At 44.1% G+C, this 22,246-nt stretch overlaps 3 protein-coding genes and 1 long non-coding RNA gene across 4 annotated transcripts; all 4 read left to right on the top strand.

Annotated features, from left to right (window-relative positions):
- The first annotated feature begins 213 nt into the window (after positions 1-213).
- LOC120809954 (uncharacterized) lies at positions 214-3,130 on the top strand. The gene is given in 3 exon segments (XM_040164118.2): positions 214-465; positions 1,572-2,438; positions 2,441-3,130. Coding segments are annotated over 3 exon segments (1,167 nt in total). The 5' UTR covers positions 214-293; the 3' UTR covers positions 2,569-3,130.
- Positions 3,131-6,433: 3,303 nt separating this feature from the next.
- On the top strand, positions 6,434-9,327 carry LOC144389778 (uncharacterized). The gene is made up of 2 exons (XR_013453928.1): positions 6,434-6,628; positions 7,727-9,327. It is a non-coding gene; the product is annotated as an uncharacterized LOC144389778 (long non-coding RNA).
- An 807-nt stretch (positions 9,328-10,134) lies between these two features.
- LOC120809955 (uncharacterized) lies at positions 10,135-12,018 on the top strand. Its single transcript, XM_040164121.2, has 2 exons — positions 10,135-10,441; positions 10,576-12,018. Exons 1-2 carry the CDS (start codon positions 10,270-10,272, stop codon positions 11,451-11,453), a joined length of 1,050 nt encoding a protein of 349 aa, XP_040020055.2. The 5' UTR covers positions 10,135-10,269; the 3' UTR covers positions 11,454-12,018.
- A 5,184-nt stretch (positions 12,019-17,202) lies between these two features.
- LOC120809956 (uncharacterized) lies at positions 17,203-19,079 on the top strand. The gene is made up of 2 exons (XM_040164124.2): positions 17,203-17,507; positions 17,642-19,079. The coding sequence occupies exons 1-2, from the start codon at positions 17,336-17,338 to the stop codon at positions 18,517-18,519; spliced, it is 1,050 nt and encodes a 349-aa protein (XP_040020058.2). The 5' UTR covers positions 17,203-17,335; the 3' UTR covers positions 18,520-19,079.
- Positions 19,080-22,246: the final 3,167 nt, after the last annotated feature.

Consider the following 22,246-nt stretch of genomic DNA (forward strand, 5'->3'; position numbering starts at 1 on the left):
AGAACTTCAGGGCACCGCTGAGATTTCTTAAAGAAAAAGGAGTAAAAAAAAGGATTTAGTTGTTTGCAGGTGTTGTTTATTATTTTTAATTATAAGAGTGATGAAACCGTTACCATGAAACTGCACCCTCCGGTACAGTAGGTGGCGGTATGCACCTGTTTAAAAATAGTTGCGACCCGCCGATCAAATATAAAGAAGAAGAAGAAGAAGAAGAAGAAGTCGGAACTTTGTAGTGTAACATCCGGTCGTTGCTCGGTGTAGCCGGTAATTGTTTCATCGGTAACCAAGCAACAATGTCTTCGGTTGAGTGTTTGAGAGAGTTCGTCAACGAGCGACTATCTGCTGCTGCTGAAGAAATATTCGGAGTTTTTAAAAGAACCGTCGTCGAGTACCAGGATGAGATCGACCGGCAGCGCAGAATGTTGGATGTTTTTTGGAAACCCGAAGTGAAGTTACACAGGATAAGTGAGTACAACTTTAGAAACTGTTGTCTAGTACAGCGGTTCCCAAACTCAAGAATGCCGCGGCCCACTTTGAAATCTGAAAATCTTTAATGAAAACATAATGATTAAATGACATTAAGAATTTAACCAAAATCAAACATCCGCGAGCAAAAGTCCATCTCGCGCGAGGTATTTGCTCGCTTGCGAAACGTGAACTTCGTTGCTCGGGAGGAGAATCTCTGCTCGCGCTCGAACGAGTTTTCTACGCGTTCGCTGTGGTTCTTTTTGACAGTAAGGTGGAGACGGTGCTTTCAGGGTCCCATGATGCTGCGAGGTGCGTCCGTTCCCGCCGCCCCCTCGCCATCCACGCCTTAAATCTTCGGCTGCTTTTAGAATAACTTATTTTCCCCGTTAAGATGGTTCAGCTACTGTAGAGAAAAGGACGCCGTCTCTCGCTCTTTAATCTCATGAAGTGCTCGGCGAGAACGACAGCTTTGTTTCTCCGACGCGCCCTGAAACAAGCTCATATCTCACGCGCTTGAGCGCCGCTCAGCATCTCGCCGTCGTAGACGAGCTTTGGCATGTTTGGCAGAGCGCCTTGAGCGCCGTGTACAACCAGTATGGATCAACCGATTAACCAATGGATGCATATATATAAGGCGCTCCGGATTGTAAGGCACTGTCGTTTTTTGAGAAAATTAAAGCCTTTTAAGTGCGCCTTGGAGTGCGGAAAATGCGGTATATTTACTTTAATACTACAAGAGGGCGCCCCGTTCGTTGAACAACGACAGGCGGACAAGAGCAGCCGTTTCGAGCGAGAGCCTTATTGTTTTATTAATCTGTTCGTTTAAATTGTTTGTGCTTCATCGACTAATGTTTCACATAACTAATGTGCCGCATCAAAAATATTTTTATATTAATTTCAAACTTTTAAAAATTGAAAATTAAAAAACTATTTATTGTAAATGACCTCTCGCGGCCGACCTGCAGTACCTTGCCGCGGCCCACACTTTGGGAATTGCTGGTCTAGTAGAACAGCAGGACACACGATGGTTGTGGTTTGTAAACACTCGTATTTATTCGCTCAAACGTTAGTTTTTCCATTTCTTTTGTTCCGTGTCCCCGCAGAGCTCCCACAGCCACGTGTGTGTACGGAGGAGGAGGTTCTCTGTGACCAGCAGCTCTGTCTCCAGGAGAGGAACCCCAGTGTGGACCAAGAGGACCCAGATCCTCCACAGATTAAAGAGGAACAGGAGGAACTCTGCAGCAGTCAGGAGGGAGAGCAGCTTGAACCGAAGCAGGAGACCTTCATGTTGACTCCTACTTGTGAGGAAAGAGACCACGGTGAAGACCAACTTCTGGATTTGTGTACTGACGAAACACAGACTGTGGTACAGGAAACATCTCTAGGCTACATTTCAGTTGAAAGCGCCACTGTAGTTGAACCAAGCAATGACCACCAGCTTCTCTCTCACAACTCTCATGAATCTGATGGCAAAGATCAGAAAAGAGTAGAACGTAGTTTAACATCAAGCAAGGAGCAAACTCCTCCAGGTGAGAAGCCACTTTTATGCAAAACATGTGGGAAATACTTTAAACATAAAAATAGCTTGTTGTCCCACGTGAAAAGAGCTCACAGTGTTGATCAACCATATGTATGCAACACCTGTGGGAGAAGATTCGTTCATGAATCTGTATTTAAGACTCATAAAAGAGTTCATAGTGATGAGAAGGCATTTTCTTGCAAAACCTGTGGGAAAACATTCAAATTTAGCAGTAGCTTAAAAGTCCACATGGAAAGTCACACTGGGGAGAAGCCATATTCCTGCAACACATGTGGGAAAACATTCAGAGACAAATCACATTTAAAGCTTCATACAAGGATCCACACTGGGGAGAAGCCATATTCCTGTAACACATGTGGGAAAACATTCACTCAGTCATCACATTTGAAGTCTCATACAAGAACCCACTCCAATGAGAATCCATATTCCTGTACAATGTACACACTGGGGAGAAGCCATATTCCTGCAACACATGTGGGAAAACATTCACTCAGTCATCACATTTGAATTCTCATACAAGAAGCCACTCCAATGAGAATCCATATTCCTGTACAATGTGAAAAAGAGGTTTCTGGAGTTCTAATAACTTATTTGTCCACATGAAAAGAACACACAAGAGTGAAATGTCATAGATGCAACTCCTGTGAGGAACTATTCTGATCAATTTTTAAGATTAGAAAGGCTGAAGCTTTCTATTAGAACGGAACATGAATGCTGCATCTGCAGAACAAGAAAAGTGCAGATTCATCAAATAAGCTAATTTACAACCTGCTACAGATAGGAGCCATTATAAGTAGAATTCAAGTGCTACAATTTGTTTTGTGTCTTTTAGTCAAAGTATAGTATGAAGAGCTGTGTCTTTAGTTTGCAGCAGAAGATGTAAAGACTCTGCGCTCCTGGTGTGTATTTCAGTAATCTCTTCTGACGGGCATAACCGTCAGCCGAAACCCGACTGGATGAGCGTTCACTCATTAAATGAATACTTGCGGTTAAAGAATTTACCGTTATTCCCCAAATCTTTAAAACAATTTTTGTTGCACATTAGGTGAATATATCCTGCAAATGTTTCCCTTGTTTGATAAATATATTCATCTAAAAAAAATAAAATCAATCTTGGAAATTTATTGTAAAAACAATACATACATAGTCTTGTTTTGTCGAAAAACCCCTTCTTGTGCATGGGATTGGGATCGAACATTTAACAATTTTTCCACAGAACCCTCTCCTGTCGGACCATTGTCTGAAAACCTTTGAATTTCTACTATCGGAACCACCTCCTCCTGCCAAGGGTTTCTACAGTCGACGCTTATCGAATACTGCTGTAGCCTCATTTAAAGAAGCCATTCCTTCTGCTCTAAGTTCAGTGCCCTGCCTCAAGATACAAGGAGACTCCTGTGTGAACCTCAGTCCGTCCCAGATCGATAATTTTGTCAATACTGCTACAGGCTCTTTGAGAGTGGCGCTGGACGCTATTTCTCTTCTGGAAAGAAGAATAGCAACAAGAAGGAAGTCTGCTCCGTGGTATAACCCTCAAACACGGAACCTAAAGCAAACTGTGCGGAAACCTGAACGATTATGGCGTTCCACCAAATCAGAAGGATCTAGGCTAGTTTGGCAAGACAGCCTTAAAACATATAAGAAGGCTCTCCGTAACGCAAGAGCATCTTATTACTCATCATTACTAGAGAAAAATAAAAACAACTCCAGTTTTCTCTTCAGCACTGTAGCCAGGCTGACAAAGAGTCACAGCTCTGTCGAGCCGTGTATTCCTTTGGACCTCACTAGTAACGACTTCATGAACTTCTTCAATTATAAGATTCTGACTATCAAAGAGAAAATTGATGGTCTCCTGCCTTCAACCAGTGCCGACCTGTCCTCCGATGTAGGAACCTTGGATGGAGCAGTGGGCCCTGATGCCTGTTTGGATGTCTTCTCTTCCATCAACCTTGATCAACTGATGTCTTTATTTCTAAGTCTAAATCTTCTACTTGTCTCTTGGATCCGATTCCGACCAAGCTGCTTAAGGAAGTTTTTCCTTTAGTTAGCACGTCCTTATTAGATATTATGAATCTGTCTTTGTTGACAGGACATGTACCACAGTCCTTCAAGGTAGCTGTAATTAAACCTCTTCTTAAGAAACCTACTCTTGCTCCAGAGGTGTTGGCTAACTACAGACCTATCTCTAATCTTCCCTTCCTCTCTAAGATCCTTGAGAAATCCGTCGCAAATCAATTATGTGACTTTCTACAAAACAATGCTTTGTTCGAGGATTTCCAGTCAGGATTTCGAACGCATCATAGTACAAAAACAGCACTGGTGAAAATGACGAATGATCTTCTACTTGCATCGGACCAAGGACTCATCTCTTTTCTTGTCTTGCTGGACCTCAGTGCCGCATTTGATACCATACACAATTATATCCTATTGCAGAGACTAGAACATTTAATTGGTATCAAAGGAACTGCACTCAGCTGGTTTAAATCCTACTTATCGGATCGATCACAGTTTGTGCTTTTAAACGGAGAATCCTCAAAGACCACCAAAGTTGGTCACGGAGTCCCACAAGGTTCTGTACTTGGACCGATTTTATTTACCCTCTATATGCCTCCTCTGGGCGATCTTATCAGGAAACACCGCATAAACTTCCATTGTTATGCAGATGATACTCAACTGTATCTGTCGATCAAGCCAGAAGAGACAAACCAGCTTGTTAGACTTCAAGAATGTCTTGGAGACGTCAAAACTTGGATGACCGGCAACTTCCTGATGCTAAACTCCGAAAAACGGAAGTTATCCTGATAGCCCCAGAGCGCCTCCGAAGCCAGCTGTCACGTGATACACTTTTTGTGGATAGAATTGCTCTGGTACCCAGCAGCACCGTCAGGAATCTGGGAGTTCTCTTCGACCAGGGTATGACCTTCAACTCGCATATAAAGAAGACTTCAAGGACTGCCTATTTTCATCTACGTAACATATCAAAAATCAGGAACTTCCTGTGTCAAAGTGATGCAGAAAAATTAGTTCATGCATTTGTCACTTCCAGACTGGACTACTGTAATTCTTTGTTATCAGGCTGCTCTTGTAAATCTCTTAAACCTCTCCAGCCTCTCCAGTTAATATACGGGTGCAGAACACAAATAAACACAGCCGGAGGTAACATGCTTTTCTGTGAACAACTCGCATGCCTCCCCTGCTTTGTTACAGAAGGAAAGTTGGAGAGACATGCTGAAGCGAGAGATCATGAAAGATGTGAAATCCCAGATGCAAGGACTCGCCCAAGAATTAATGAAGGAAATTAAACCACTCCTTATACCATTCAATGCTCCCCCACAGCCCCTGACACAACATAGGGAGTGGTCGCGACCGGTGTCCGGTGTTAATGACTGGGATGAACAAGGTAGGCCAATCCGTCGCCAATGTAGACAAGCGGGACATATAGCCAGGTATTGTAGGAGGCCTGCTGCTTCCCAGTCGGCTTTAAACTAGCTGTCCCTGCTGCTGAGGTCCAAGGGGCAGGGGTTGCTAATGCACTACACGACTCAAGGGCCACGGAAGCCTTTATTGGGCAATGCCCAACTATAGGAGTAACGATTGAAGGGGTTGAGTTGCAAGGACTCTTGTATACGGGGTCTCAGGTTACATTAATGCAGCAGAGTTTATTTGAGCAGCATTTTTCCAAAGCTAAGTTTGGGAAGACCCCTGTAGTTTTCCAGTTAAGGGCAGCCAAAATATCCGAGTCCCACCAAAGAGTGAGCTGCTGGTGTGGGGCCGTGCTCGGATGGTCCCGGGAGGAACGGACTACTGTGCCCTGATGGAAGCACTACCTGAAACCAACAATGTTGGCGTTGCTAGGACACTGGCAGTGGTAAGAAATGGGAGAATCCCTGTTCGTGTCTGTAACCCATATCCCTACACCTTGTCAATAGGGCGGAACCAGAAATTGGGTAAGCTGTACCACGTTGATGAAGCTGATGTGCATGGATCTCGTGACCTTACCCTATCTCTGAAAGACAATTGTGTTGTTGAAGTGGCTTTGGTAGATGCAACAGGCAACCACAAGGGACAGGAGCTGCCTGAAGAGGTAAAGAACCTGACTAACCGACCTGATCTCTCTAAAACAGCAACAGGAGGAGCTATGCACCCTGCTGCTCAAGTGGAAGGACGCGTTTGCTAACCATGATGAAGACTTTGGTCGGACAGACCTGGTACAACACCGTATCCATACGGGTGATGCAGCGCCCATCAGAGAAAGGTACCGACCTCTTCCGCCTCTGATGTATAAGGAAATGAAAAACCTACTTGCAGAAATGCTTGAAGGGGGTAATCAGAGAACGTTGTAGCCCATGGGCTGCGCCCATAGTTCTGGTGAAGGCCGGTAACTGGAGGTTCTGTGTGGACTGTAGGAAATTCTATAGTAGAAGACTACAAGATGAAAACAAAGTATTGTGCCGTAAGGTTACTGATCAGCACACCCATGAAGTATGCTTCCAGGTGGTGTGTCCAAGCTCAAGGTGTGAAGAGGTCTGGAAAAAGGTCCATGAAGCTGCTGCCCATGCTGGTGTGGATCGGACCCTGGCCCGGATACGACAGCATTTCTATTGGCCTGACGTGGAGCAAGAGGTACGCCATTTCCATTTGGGTTGTGTTGCCTGCAGCCTCCAGAAGAAAAGAGTAGAGCCTAAGGCCCCTCTTAACCGGATAGCTGTGTCATACCCTCTTGAAGTTATGGGGCTAGACTTCTTGTCCTTAGGTCGGCCAACAGACCGTATTCAAAATATCCTTGTTGCCACAGATTTATTTACACGCTACTCTTGGGCCATCCCCACACATGACCAAACGGCTCAGACAACAGTAAAAGCTCTGTGGACTCATGTAATACAGCCTTTTGGCTGTCCAGCTCGGTTCCATTCTGACCGGGATCCAATTTTGAGTCGGCATTGATGAAACGGCTCTGTGATACTTATGGTATAACTAAAAGCCGCACAACGCCGTACCATCCTGCAGGAAACGGTGGGGCAGAACGCTTCAACCAGACCTTGTTAAACATGCTCCGCTCTCTAGAAATAGAAGCAAAACCGTTGGCCAGAATACTTGCTTGAGTTGGTACATGCTTAAAATAATACAATATACAGTGCAACCAGCTACACTCCCTCCTTATGTTTGGGAGGCATCTGAGGCTTCCTGTGCATGTGGGACTTGGTGTCGGTCCCCAGCAACTACGCCATGACATTGGTGGTTGGATACTAGACCACCAACAGAGACTTTCACTAGCGTAACGTATAGCTAGACAGAAAATGGATAACGCAGCCTCCAAAAGCAAACAACACTGACAAAAGAGCTGAAGCTATGCCACTCTTACCCGGAGAGAGAGTATGAGTACGCAACAGAAATCGACGAGGTCAAGGAAAATTGTGTACTTGGTGGGACCCTGAACAATTTGTTACTTAACTAGTGGGCAATACAGGGTTGGTGTATAGGATAAAACCTGAGAATTGTGGTTTCTGTAAATTATTGGTTTATTATATTTTAGCATAGTTTGGTCTTACATTTTAGCGTGGTTTGTTTTATTACATTTTAGCGTGGTTTGTTTTATTACATTTTCACATATTAACCCACCTTTCAGTAAACTACATGCACCTGGAGGGACTAATCAATTACAGAGAGCCCTGGCCAACCACATTACACAATGAAAGGACCTCCCCTTTCCAATTAACACAGCTGCTATGGCATGAAAGCGGAAGCCACAGGAAGGTGAAGCCACGGGCAGGAGAAGCCACGGGAAATCAAGCGAGAGGACGGCAAGACAGCGGACGAGCAGGCAGGGTGCAACGAGGAGAGGAACGAGACGGACTGGACACCTCACCCAGGAAAGGAACGGAACCGGAAACAAGAAGAAAGGGCAAGACTGATCAGCAGCAGTGGCTGGTCGAATTCTTAATCTTTTTTAGTACTTTGTTCCAGCTGGACTTTTAATACAATTGTAGTTATTTATGGGTTTTTAGTTAATAATAAAATCCTCCATTTTTAACCACTCTTTTAAGTCTTGTGATCCATGCTGTTCTTCCTCTGGTGAACAAGAACCTGTTTTTATGGAGACCTAGACTCCGCAACTAGGTGGCGTTGCTGGTACCTTTTTTTTATTTTTTATAAATGTATCTTATTTTTTATTAGATTTTAAGTCCCCCGCCTCACAGGGCTGACATATTAACTTCTCTGCACTGGCTCCCTGTTAAATCAAGAATAGATTTTAAGGTACTTCTCCTCAGGACACACCGAGCTCCTCTCTCACACTCTCGTTCTACAATAATTCACGTTTTATTAATGCACATGACTAATTCAGCTTCTTTCCGGGAGTTTTTTGTGCTTTCTGCCCAAGCAGGTCTCCGTAGATCGTAGTTCCTTCTGGACCCTGGTCCTGACATCTGCCGTGGCCCTGCTGACGCCTGCTGCTGCCATCGTCATCGTTGTTGTTGTTGTTATTGTTATTATTATTTTAGATATTAATCATATTACTGTACTCGTAAACCAACATTACCCTCTCCTAAAGTCTTTGCGCTTTTCCACCCCACAGGCTTCTGTGGATGGTGGTTCTATCTGATGGTGGTTGCCCCTGCAGTGGTCCTGCTGTGCGCCTGGCTTATGTTGTGTTCAAAAATGAAGAAACGCCGGACGGACAGAGGTCATCGCTGATCAAAAGGTTAAAATCAAATGTATTAAATAAAGGGGATGGCGTTGTGTTAAAAAGAACATCTCAGCTGAGGAGCCGCTGGTCTCAGCAACCAACAGGCCCCAGGTCAGTCCTTTGACCATCCCTAGTGCCCGTCTGTTGTCTCCAACAGCGAACTCGAGAACAATGGTTCCTACAGGTATTATTCTATTATAGTTGCAGAATTACAGTGGTTTTACAATATTGTCATTACTTTATTGATTAGTTTCAGAATCATGCCTGTATTCTGGTGTACACTATATGCGTTTTTATTAATTTTATGAACCGGATTGTCTTATGTTTCTAATATCCTACACTTACTACTCACAATTACTTGAATAATTTATGTCATAGGAATTGCATGTATTATACATTGCTCATTCTGTACACATGGCATCCTATAGTCTGTCCATCCCGGGAGTGGGACCCCTCCTCTGACGTTCTGCCTAAGGTTTCTTCCTTTTTCTCCCTCTTGGAAGGGTTTTTCATTTTTTGGGGAGTTTTTCCTGTGCCGATGTGTGTGTTTCGGGACAGAGGATGTTGTATGTGTACAGACTGTAAAGCCCTGAGGCAAATTTGCGTTTTTGGACTATATAAAATGAATTTAATTGAATTGACATTAGTTTTTCCAACACTGACAAACTGCAATTAAGATTAAGACGATCAAAGCCATCTCTGGCATATTGGGTGAAGCTGAAGGGATCTGGGTGAGACCATGGTGAAGATCAACTTCTGTGAATACACCCAAAGTAAAGGCAAAGGGTTTGGGTGGAGTATCAGTACAGGAGGCAAAGAAATCGTTTGAAAGGGGTTCGATCTGTGATCCCAACGTAACGTGGGGAAATGTTCCTCCTTGGATATTACCAGCTAACAATAAGGATTTAACACTCAGGAAACAATGGATGGAAACTTGTATGACATTGGACATCAGACTTAAGTATATATCAACTAACATTATTTTAACTATCTGTAGATGTATACAGTCAGATATCAAGACAATGGGAATGGACACGTGAGATCTGGAGTATTCATATCAGAATGTAGTGTGACCATGTGCAAACAATAATAATGTCAGACTGTCTGTTCAGGTTCAGCTCATGTAGGTGTAGATGGCAATGAGAGAGCAGATATGATCGCAAAGCAAGAACTAAAAGACAAGAAGGTATTGAATATTCCCTCCCGTGAGCATAAATGTGAAGATGTACAAAGGGAAGTAACAAAGAGAAAAGGTCATAATATCAAGTTTGAGATTCTGACATGCAGGACTCAAGGCTGTATTTAATGGCAAAAGGGAGTTAATTCAGAGAGGTACATCTTAAAGCACAAAATGAGTCCGTTGGGACGGAAGTGGAGTTTGGAGGATGGTATGCACCTGTTTAAAAATGGTTGCGCCCCGCCAATCAAATATAAAGAATAAGGAGGAGCCGGCTGACCTGCAACCATAATAGAAAGCGGAACCTTAATGTGACTCAGGTCTCCAGTCGGAACTTTATAGTGTAACATCCAGTCGTTGCTCGGTGTAGCCGGTAATTGTTTCATCGGTAACCAAGCAACAATGTCTTCGGTTGAGTGTTTGAGAGAGTTCGTCAACGAGCGACTATCTGCTGCTGCTGAAGAAATATTCGGAGTTTTTAAAAGAACCGTCGTCGAGTACCAGGAAGAGATCGACCGGCAGCGCAGAATGTTGGATGTTTTTTGGAAACCCGACGTGAAGTTACACAGGATAAGTGAGTACAACTTTAGAAACATCTGCTGTCTAGTAGAACAGCAGGACACACGATGGTTGTGGTTTGTAAACACTCGTTGTATTTATTCGCTCAAACGTTAGTTTTTCCATTTCTTTTGTTCCGTGTCCCCGCAGAGCTCCCACAGCCACGTGTGTGTACGGAGGAGGAGGTTCTCGGTGACCAGCAGCTCTGTCTCCAGGAGAGGAACCCCAGTGTGGACCAAGAGGACCCAGATCCTCCACAGATTAAAGAGGAACAGGAGGGACTCTGCAGCAGTCAGGAGGGAGAGCAGCTTGAACCGAAGCAGGAGACCTTCATGTTGACTCCTACTTGTGAGGAAAGAGACCACGGTGAAGACCAACTTCTGGATTTGTGTACTGACGAAACACAGACTGTGGTACAGGAAACATCTCTAGGCTACATTTCAGTTGAAAGCGCCGCTGTAGTTGAACCAAGCAATGACCACCAGCTTCTCTCTCACAACTCTCATGTATCTGATGGCAAAGATCAGAAAAGAGTCAAACGTAGTTTAACATCAAGCAAGGAGCAAACTCCTCCAGGTGAGAAGCCAGTTATGTGCAAAAAATGTGGGAAATACTTTAAACATAAAAATGGCTTGTTGTCCCACGTGAAAAGAGCTCACAGTGTTGATCAACCATATGTATGCAACACCTGTGGGAGAAGATTCGTTCACGAGTCTGTATTTAAGACTCATAAAAGAGTTCATAGTGATGAGAAGGCATTTTCTTGCAAAACATGTGGGAAAACATTCAAATTTAGTTGTGGCTTAAAAGTCCACATGGAAATTCACTCTGGTGAAAGGCCATATTCCTGCATCACATGTGGGAAAACATTCAGAGACAAATCACATTTAAAGCGTCATACAAGGATCCACACTGGGGAGAAGCCATATTCCTGCAACACATGTGGGAAATCATTCACTCAGTCATCAAATTTGAAGTCTCATACAAGAAGCCACTCCAATGAGAATCCATATTCCTGTACAATGTGAAAAAGAGGTTTCTGGAGTTCTAATAACTTATTTGTCCACATGAAAAGAACACACAAGGGTGAAATGTCATAGATGCAACTCCTGTGAGGAACTATTCTGATCAATTTTTAAGATTAGAAAGGCTGAAGCTTTCTATTAGAACGGAACATGAATGCTGCATTTGAAGAACAAGAAAAGTGCAGATTCATCAAATAAGCTAATTTACAACCTGCTACAGATAGGAGCCATTATAAGTAGAATTCAAGTGCTACAATTTGTTTTGTGTCTTTTAGTCAAAGTATAGTATGAAGAGCTGTGTCTTTAGTTTGCAGCAGAAGATATAAAGACTCTGCGCTCCTGGTGTGTATTTCAGTAATCTCTTCTGACAGGCATAACCGTCAGCCGAAACCCGACTGGATGAGCGTTCACTCATTAAATGAATACTTGCGGTTAAAGAATTTACTGTTATTCCCCAAATCTTTAAAACAATTTTTGTTGCACATTAGGTGAACATATCCTGCAAATGTTTCCCTTGTTTGATAAATATATTGATCTAAAAAAAATAAAATCAATCTTGGAAATTCTATTGCAAATTAAATTGATTCATCTGTTAAACTGATAAACCCTTAAGTGATGTCTTACAGATTTCATATGCTGAGCGGTCATCTTATCTCAGCTGACATGTCACTGGGGGCAGCCTGGAATCGAACCAACAACTTTGTGCTTCACCTTCTCTAACCCCTCCGCCACGACGCTATTGTACAAACGATACAGACATAGTCTTGTTTTGTCTAAAAACTCCTTCTTGGCATGACATTATTACAGTTATTCCAACAATGACAAACTGTAATTAAGATTAAGACGATCAAAGCCATCTCTGGCATATTGGGTGAAGCTGAAGGGATCTGGGTGAGACCATGGTGAAGATCAACTTCTGTGAATACACCCAAAGTAAAGGCAAAGGGTTTGGGTGGAGTATCAGTACAGGAGGCAAAGAAATCGTTTGAAAGGGGTTCGATCCACTTGTAGTGAATGTGACTGCATAATTCACCTTTGTTCTTGTTTCGTGGTACACGCAATTGCGACTGTTCCGGGATCACGGTCCCTTTAAACGTTTTGTTATGTTATGACGTAGAGACCCTTGCTTGTGAGGTTACAGGGCTGCGCCCTCTTGAGAGTTGTTATGGTAATAATAAACGAGACACACGCTGCTGTTCTCAACTCGCGGAATTGCCTTTCATTACAAACGCAACTTCCACACACTGTTCATTTCATCGACAAAAACTATGACGAAAATGTTTCGTTAACGAACCTTTTTCCCATGACTAAAACGAGACTAAGACGTGACGAAAACGATCTTAAAAAATAAAAACTATGACTAAATGTATTCTAACTTTCGTTAGCGAGACGAACATGTTGGTGGTTGACGAAGTCACAATACTTCCCCCCCTAAATTCGCACGCAGCTAACAGACAACAGACCGGCAAAGTACGGCGGATATTAACCCGTCACGATGACGTCATCCACGAACCCAGAACGCTCGCTCACGTCGGTGCAGCGGTGGTTCTTGTGCACCGACTGCGGACCGCGACGACTATTTTACGCTTCGGCGAGTTTAGCTCAGCTGTCTCGATCAGCTGACTGTTAGCAGGCTGAAGCCGCGCTGCTTCACAGAAACACGAAGACCCGTTTAACAGCTCGGGACTGTTAACGCGTCTAACGTAATAAAGTAAATGCAGGTTCTGAAGCCTCACGCATTTCTACTGTGGTTCACGCGCCACATCGTGAGAAGACGCTGTTAAACCGTCTCGGCCACCGTACGCTCGTTACTAAGCAACATAGGGGCGCGCGCACACGTGACAGGTGGATCCTTTTGGTAGAAGTGCGCAGTGCAGGTGAAGGACGTGGCGGCAAAGAGCAGGTGGAGGAAAACCCGCAGGACACAAGAGAGAAGAACTGGTCATGAAAGCAACAAATAAACGAAGAGACAAAGAGAAAGAAAACACTGTTGAATGAAAAGTGGGGGTCCAGTTTAGAATGGCTGGTTTATGATGCAGCCAAGAAAATAATGTATTGCAACGATTGTATTACGTTAAGGTCTCTTTTGCTGGGACAAGCAATTTCACAGTGGAAACAATAAAGGACCATGAAGTGTCAAAAGCATTGCAAGTAAACAGACAAAGACAACAAAGTGTTGCGTTTAGGTCCCTGGTCCTCATGAAGTTGTTACACCTTTGCCAATTTGTTAAATTGCCTTGTAAATAAATGCTTTGCTATTTGTTAAAATCCAAATCCTTTCACGTAATTGTTTTTCACATGTCATTTATATTCGCTCACACAAACACTTCAACCATTTGTTCTTGGCCCGGCTCCTCCGTCAAATTTCACAACCCATTGTGGCCCGCGAGTCAAAAAGTTTGCCGACCCCTGCTATAGACCTGTCCTAGGAGGGACATCTAATGGACAACCAAGTACTGCGAATGTGGCAGTATAGAGGTGCCACCCTTTTGGCAATTAACGCCAGGGGGCTGCAATTAGGTGGGCTGGTTTAAAAGTGTCACGCCTCCACCAGCCCTTCCTCTCTTAGACAAAGAGCAGCAGCCGGGTGGAGACTTCATTCGCACGACAACCTCGGCACTAGTTTTGTTGCCGGTTTTTACGCTCTGCAGATTGCACAGCTGCGCTGTGACTGAGGTTGGCATGGCGGGTAGTTCGGGTGGAAGCGAGGTGGATATGCGGGAGGGCAGTGAGAAGTCGGACAATGAGGAGGGAGAAATGCATGCGGGTATTAAGGTAAAGTGGAAAGGGAAGGGTGAGAGGAAGCGTATTAGGAAAGACGGAGAGTCAATGTCGGATGGGGATGACCAGAGGGGTGCGGAGAGAATGAGAAGGGATAAGAGGCGAGAGCAGGTGGAGGAATGGAAAGTTATGGCTGTGTTTGATGAGCCTACGAGGAAAGTGTTGAATCTGATAGCATTATCTAAAGCTATTGAAGCAGAGGTGGCACATGTTAGAGATGGGAGGTGTGTTGGGCATGGGAGAGTGTTGATTTTTGCTGTTAATTGGGCGCAGCAAGTTAATGGCGTTGACGTCGGCGTCGCTGAATGGAGCGAAGGTGAAGCGTCATGTACCGGGTGGAATTGGTTTAGAGCAGGGCGGTGATTACAGGGGTACCGGGGGATATAACAATGGAGGAATTCAAGAAAGAAGTAAAGGGAGGACGGTTAGTGGAGGCAAAACGAACGACAAATAAAAACAAAGGGAACGGAGAGGAGAGCCCAACGGTGATGGTGGAGTTTGATGGGCATCTACCCAGTGGAGTGTGTCTGGGGTATGTGAGTTACTTTGTGAGGGAGTATGTGCCGGCGCCGCCAAGGTGCTTCAAGTGTCAACGCATGGGGCATGTGGCCAGTGTGTGTAAGGGGCAGTGTCGGTGTGCTAAATGTGGGGGCCCACATGAGTATGGGAAATGTGAAGCACAGGCTAAAATAAGGTGTTGTAACTGCGGCGGGGAACATAGAGCGGCATATGGGGGGGGTGTTGTGCAGAGAAAGAAGACAGAGGTACAAGATAGTAAATAAGGTAACATATGCAGAGGCAGCAAGGAAAAGCCAAGTTAGCAGGAGGGAACAAGAAATAAGGGCCCAGGAACAGCCAGGAGTGATCACAGGGAGAGGGGAGGGGCAGGTGGTGGAGGGGGGAGATATGTCCCCTTCTCACTCAGAAGGCAGCGCAGGTACTGATTCAGGCTCTTGTCATCTCCCACCCGGACTACTGCAACTCCCTCCTGGCTGGTCTCCCTGCCACCGCCATTCGACCTCTGCAGCTCATTCAGAATGCAGCAGCTCGACTGGTCTTCAACCTTCCCAAATTCTCCCACACTACTCCACTCCTCCGCTCTCTTCACTGGCTACCGGTGGCCGCCCGCATCCAGTTCAAAACATTGGTGCTCACGTACCATGCTGTGAATGGATCGGGTCCAGCTTACATCCAGGACATGGTCAAACCCGACATCCCAACCCGCACTCTCCGCTCTGCATCTGTAAAACTACTCGTCCCTCCCTCACTGAGAGCAAAACACTCGACTAGATCTCGACTCTTTGCTGTCCTTGCGCCGAAATGGTGGAACGAGCTCTCGGAAGACATCAGGACCGCAGAGAGCCTTCATATCTTCCGCCGCAAACTAAAGACACACCTCTTCAGACTCTACCTCGACTAAAGACTAACACATTGTAGCACTTGTAGCAATTGTACTTGTAACGCCACTTATCTATAGCAAATTGTAAATTGGCTTATTTGAGGAAATTGCACTTTCTTGTTCTCCTGAGTTTGTACCCTATGGTTGAATGCACTTATTGTACGTCGCTTTGGATAAAAGCGTCCGCTAAATGACATGTAATGTAATGTAATGAGAGAAGAAGTGTAGTCATGGGGGTGCTCAGTTACAGAAGAGACACTGGTGGTAAAACGGGTGGATTTTTTGGCATTTATGTGTCACATTCTTAATATGAGTGAACCGGTTAAAAAAAAGTCGGCACGGATTGAGATGGTTGTTAGGGCTGCTAAGGAGTTTATGGGGATCATGGAAGTAACAGGGGAGATGTTCCCTGGGATGTTGGCACAGCCCAAGAGTGGATGTAGGCATGATGGAGGAGAGGAGGGAGTGGGGCAAGGGGGACGTGAGCGTGTGTGTGGAGAGGTATGTCTGTAAAGGGTTTATGGTTTTGTAAGTGTGTATACTGATGGATCTAAGGTAGTGAATGGTGGTAGAGTGGCTGCAGGAGTGCATGTTCCTGAGTGCAGTGTGAGTAATGTGTCGGTGTACACGGCAGAGATGGTGGCTATGATCATTGGGTTGAGATGGGTGGAGGATGTGACACCATGTAGGGTGCTGATATGTTCAGACTCAGCAGCAGTTTTGAGCAGTGTTATGGATGACATTGGACATCAGACTTAAGTGTATCAACTAACATTATTTTCACTATCTGTAGATGTATACAGTCAGATATCAAGACAACGGGAATGGACACGTGGGATCTGGAGTGCAAACAATAATAATGTCAGACTGTCTGTTCAGGTGAAATTATTGCAATAATCTTGGGACTGTAATGGGTAGAAGAGGTGAGACTTGAGAGAGGTCAACTGTTCAGATTCTAAACAGCCTGATGTCAAAACAATCCGAACGAGAGGAATTGGTGATGGAAATATCCCTGATTATGTTTACACTTCAATGACTGTGAATAAATGTTGTGCTGGGTCTCTGCTCATGTAGGTGTAGATGGCAACGAGAGAGCAGATATGATCGCAAAGCAAGAACTAAGACAAGAAGGTATTGAATATTCCCGTTGGAAAGAGGGAAGCTAAATCATTAATAAGAGGCGGTAGAGGACGTCTGGTAGAAGAAGTGGGAGAAAGACGACAAAGGACATAACATTCAGAAACACATAAATGCGAAGATGTATAAAGGGAAGTAACAAAGAGAGGAGGTCATAATATCAAGTTTGAGATTCTGAAATGCAGGACTCAAGGCTGTATTTAATGGCAAAAGGGAGTTAATTCAGAGAGGTACATCTTAAAGCAAAAAATGAGTCCGTTGGGACGGAAGTGGAGTTTGGAAGAAGGTCCGGTAGGTGTAGATTTTTTAATTAGAACAGTGATGAAACAGTTACCATGACACTGCACCCTCCGGTACAGTAGGTGGAGGTATGCACCTGTTTAAAAAATGGTTGCGCCCGCCAATCAAATATAAAGAAGAAGAAGAAGGAGGAGGAGCCGGCTGACCTGCGACCATAATAGAAAGCGGAACCTTAATGTGACTCAGGTCTCCAGTCGGAACTTTATGGTGTAACATCCAGTCGTTGCTCGGTGTAGCCGGTAATTGTTTCATCGGTAACCAAGCAACAATGTCTTCGGTTGAGTGTTTGAGAGAGTTCGTCAACGAGCGACTATCTGCTGCTGCTGAAGAAATATTCGGAGTTTTTAAAAGAACCGTCGTCGAGTACCAGGAAGAGATCGACCGGCAGCGCAGAATGTTGGATGTTTTTTGGAAACCCGACGTGAAGTTACACAGGATAAGTGAGTACAACTTTAGAAACATCTGCTGTCTAGTAGAACAGCAGGACACACGATGGTTGTGGTTTGTAAACACTCGTTGTATTTATTCGCTCAAACGTTAGTTTTTCCATTTCTTTTGTTCCGTGTCCCCGCAGAGCTCCCACAGCCACGTGTGTGTACGGAGGAGGAGGTTCTCGGTGACCAGCAGCTCTGTCTCCAGGAGAGGAACCCCAGTGTGGACCAAGAGGACCCAGATCCTCCACAGATTAAAGAGGAACAGGAGGAACTCCGCAGCAGTCAGGAGGGAGAGCAGCTTGAACCGAAGCAGGAGACCTTCATGTTGACTCCTACTTGTGAGGAAAGAGACCACGGTGAAGACCAACTTCTGGATTTGTGTACTGACGAAACACAGACTGTGGTACAGGAAACATCTCTAGGCTACATTTCAGTTGAAAGCGCCGCTGTAGTTGAACCAAGCAATGACCACCAGCTTCTCTCTCACAACTCTCATGTATCTGATGGCAAAGATCAGAAAAGAGTCAAACGTAGTTTAACATCAAGCAAGGAGCAAACTCCTCCAGGTGAGAAGCCACTTTTATGCAAAAAATGTGGGAAATACTTTAAACATAAAAATAGCTTGTTGTCCCACGTGAAAAGAGCTCACAGTGTTGATCAACCATATGTATGCAACACCTGTGGGAGAAGATTCGTTCACGAGTCTGTATTTAAGACTCATGAAAGAGTTCATAGTGATGAGAAGGCATTTTCTTGCAAAACATGTGGGAAAACATTCAAATTTAGTAGTAGCTTAAAAGTCCACATGGAAATTCACTCTGGTGAAAGGCCATATTCCTGCAACACATGTGGGAAAACATTCAATGGTAAATCACATTTAAAGCTTCATACAAGGATCCACACTGGGGAGAAGCCATATTCCTGCAAGACATGTGGGAAATCATTCACTCAGTCATCACATTTGAAGTATCATACAAGAACCCACTCCAATGAGAATCCATATTCCTGTACAATGTGAAAAAGAGGTTTCTCGAGTTCTAGTAACTTATTTGTCCACATGAAAAGAACACACACGGGTGAAATGTCATAGATGCAACTCCTGTGAGGAACTATTCTGATCAATTTTTAAGATTAGAAAGGCTGAAGCTTTCTATTAGAACGGAACATGAATGCTGCATTTGCAGAACAAGAAAAGTGCAGATTCATCAAATAAGCTAATTTACAACCTGCTACAGATAGGAGCCATTATAAGTAGAATTCAAGTGCTACAATTTGTTTTGTGTCTTTTAGTCAAAGTATAGTATGAAGAGCTGTGTCTTTAGTTTGTAGCAGAAGATGTAAAGACTCTGCGCTCCTGGTGTGTATTTCAGTAATCTCTTCTGACAGGCATAACCGTCAGCCGAAACCCGACTGGATGAGCGTTCACTCATTAAATGAATACTTGCGGTTAAAGAATTTACTGTTATTCCCCAAATCTTTAAAACAATTTTTGTTGCACATTAGGTGAATATATCCTGCAAATGTTTCCCTTGTTTGATAAATATATTCATCTAAAAAAAATAAAATCAATCTTGGAAATTCTGTTGCAAATTAAATTGATTCATCTGTTAAACTGATAAACCCTTGAGTGATGTCTAACAGATTTCATATGCTGAGCGGTCATCTTATCTCAGCTGACATGTCACACACCCAATTTATTGTACAAACGATACAGACATAGTCTTGTTTTGTCTAAAAACCCCTTCTTGTGTATGGGATTGGGATTGAACATTTAACAATTTTTCCACAGAACCCTCTCCTGTCGGACCATTGTCTGAAAACCTTTGAATTTCTACTATCGGAACCACCTCCTCCTGCCAAGGGTTTCTACAGTCGACGCTTATCGAATACCGCTGTAGCCTCATTTAAAGAAGCCATTCCTTCTGCTCTAAGTTCAGTGCCCTGCCTCAAGATACAAGAAGACTCCGGTGAGAACCTCAGTCCGTCCCAGATCGATAATTTTGTCGATACTGCTACAGGCTCTTTGAGAGTGGCGCTGGATGCTATTGCTCCTCTGGAAAGAAGAATAGCAACAAGAAGGAAGTCTGCTCCGTGGTATAACCCTCAAACACGGAACCTAAAGCAAACTGTGCGGAAACCTGAACGATTATGGCGTTCCACCAAATCAGAAGTGTAAGAATACGTGTTCAAGAATTGGAGCCTGGTCCGGGTTATCAAAAATTCAGCCGAACGACTTTTCTCGTTCTGGGAAATTTATTTGTCAGATCAAGTATCAGCGCTGCGTTTGCAAAGGCAGGAGCAGTTCAGGCAGCACACAGGCCGGAAGAACAACTAACATCAGCAAGAACATCATGTTTTATAACCCTTGAAAGACAGAGATGGAAAGATTTCTATTGGCCCTAAACTGGCGTAGAGGAGGACCTTCCACCTCCCGCATCTAAGATCCGGTCACATCCAATGTCCAGACTCCTGACTTAACGTAAACATCAGCAAACAGAGTGTGTATGTTGAATAGTGTTGGTGTGTCTCTAACCCCCCCTGGTAAATCTGCTAGTTGACCCGCAGACCTTACATTCCTCAGCCAGGACATAAACTGACTCCCCATCCTGTCAGACTCGTGTCTGCCTGCTTGGCACATCCTGCTTCCCCCCTTACCTAACTCTTAAATCAAGACAAGACAGTGAACCCCCAACTAAGCCCATGAAAATAACTTTTGATTATCAGAAGGATCTAGGCTAGTTTGGCAAGACAGCCTTAAAACATATAAGAAGGCTCTCCGTAACGCAAGAGCATCTTATTACTCATCATTACTAGAGAAAAATTAAAACAACTCCAGGTTACTCTTCAGCACTGTAGCCAGGCTGACAGAGAGTCACAGCTCTGTATTCCTTTGGACCTCACTAGTAACGACTTCATGAACTTCTTCAATAAGATTCTGACTATCAAAGAGAAAATGGATGGTCTCCTGCCTTCAACCAGTGCCGACCTGTCCTCCGATGTAGGAACCTTGGATGCAGCAGTGGGCCCTGATGCCTGTTTGGATGCCTTCTCTTCCATCAACCTTGATCAACTGACTTCTTTATTTTCAAAGTCTAAATCTTCTACTTGTCTCTTGGATCCGATTCCGACCAAGCTGCTTAAGGAAGTTTTTCCTTTAGTTAGCACATCCTTATTAGATATTATGAATCTGTCTTTGTTGACAGGACATGTACCACAGTCCTTCAAGGTAGCTGTAATTAAACCTCTTCTTAAGAAACCTACTCTTGCTCCAGAGGTGTTGGCTAACTACAGACCTATCTCTAATCTTCCCTTCCTCTCCAAGATCCTTGAGAAATCCGTCGCAAATCAATTATGTGACTTTCTACAAAACAATGCTTTGTTCGAGGATTTCCAGTCAGGATTTCGAGCGCATCATAGTACAGAAACAGCACTGGTGAAAATTACGAATGATCTTCTACTTGCATTGGACCAAGGACTCATCTCTTTTCTTGTCTTGCTGGACCTCAGTGCCGCATTTGATGCCATACACCATTGTATCCTGTTGCAGAGACTAGAACATTTAATTGGTATCAAAGGAACTGCACTCAGCTGGTTTAAATCCTACTTATCGGATCGATCCCAGTTTGTGCTTGTAAACGGAGAATCCTCAAAGACCACCAATGTTGGTCACGGAGTCCCACAAGGTTCTGTACTTGGACCGATTTTATTTACCCTCTATATGCCTCCTCTGGGCGATCTTATCAGGAAACACCGCATAAACTTCCATTGTTTGTCAGGGGGTGCGTGGGGGAGGCAGGACTCAAACGCAGACTTCTTTAGAAAATAAAATACTTTAATTGTCAAAAGGCAAAAGCAAAAGGCCAACAGGCAAAAACGCACACGAACCAGGGGAAAAACGGCAGACAGGAACTACGAACATCCACGACGAAAGACAGGGACTTGCGCGGCAAAAGACAATGACGACAAGTGACACAAGAGACACACGGTTTAAATACACAAGGGAGGTGCAGGTGATTGGACACAGGTGGAAACTATTAGACGATCACAGGGGATGACAGAACAAGGCAGGAAGTCAAGTTACCCGGGGACACGAGTGGCAGAAAACTACAAATTAAAGACAGGAAGTGAACCACACCGTGATATTGTTATGCAGACGATACTCAACTGTATCTGTCGATCAAGCCAGAAGAGACAAACCAGCTTGTTAGACTTCAAGAATGTCTTGGGGACATCAAAACTTGGATGACCGGCAACTTCCTGATGCTAAACTCCGAAAAAACGGAAGTTATCCTGATAGGCCCAGAGCGCCTCCGAAGCCAGCTGTCACGTGATACACTTTTTGTGGATGGAATTGCTCTGGTACCCAGCAGCACCGTCAGGAATCTTGGAGTTTTCTTCGACCAGGATATGACCTTCAACTCGCATATAAAGAAGACTTCAAGGACTGCCTATTTTCATCTACGTAACATATCAAAAGTCAGGAACTTCCCGTCTCAAAGTGATGCAGAAAAATAAGTTCATGCATTTGTCACTTCCAGACTGGACTACTGTAATTCTTTGTTATCAGGCTGCTCTTGTAAATCTCTTAAGCCTCTCCAGTTGATTCAGAATGCTGCAGCACGTGTATTAACAAGAACTAAGAAAAAGGATCATATTACTCCTGTATTAACTTCTCTGCACTGGCTCCCTGTTAAATCAAAAACAGAATTGAAGGTACTTCTCCTCAGGACACACCGAGCTCCTCT

This window comes from Gasterosteus aculeatus, chromosome 20 (assembly GCF_964276395.1).
Source record: "Gasterosteus aculeatus chromosome 20, fGasAcu3.hap1.1, whole genome shotgun sequence".
In the NCBI taxonomy this organism is placed as follows: Eukaryota; Metazoa; Chordata; class Actinopteri; order Perciformes; family Gasterosteidae; genus Gasterosteus; species Gasterosteus aculeatus.

What these genes read in the sequence shown, in the direction of transcription:
- LOC120809956 (XM_040164124.2), top strand. Translation starts at nt 17,336, where the DNA reads ATGTCTTCGGTTGAGTGTTTGAGAGAGTTCGTCAACGAGCGACTATCT. An exon ending in CGTGAAGTTACACAGGATAA is followed by an intron (nt 17,508 to 17,641) that starts GTGAGTACAACT and finishes GTGTCCCCGCAG; the next exon opens with AGCTCCCACAGCCACGTGTG.
- LOC120809955 (XM_040164121.2), top strand. Translation starts at nt 10,270, where the DNA reads ATGTCTTCGGTTGAGTGTTTGAGAGAGTTCGTCAACGAGCGACTATCT. An exon ending in CGTGAAGTTACACAGGATAA is followed by an intron (nt 10,442 to 10,575) that starts GTGAGTACAACT and finishes GTGTCCCCGCAG; the next exon opens with AGCTCCCACAGCCACGTGTG.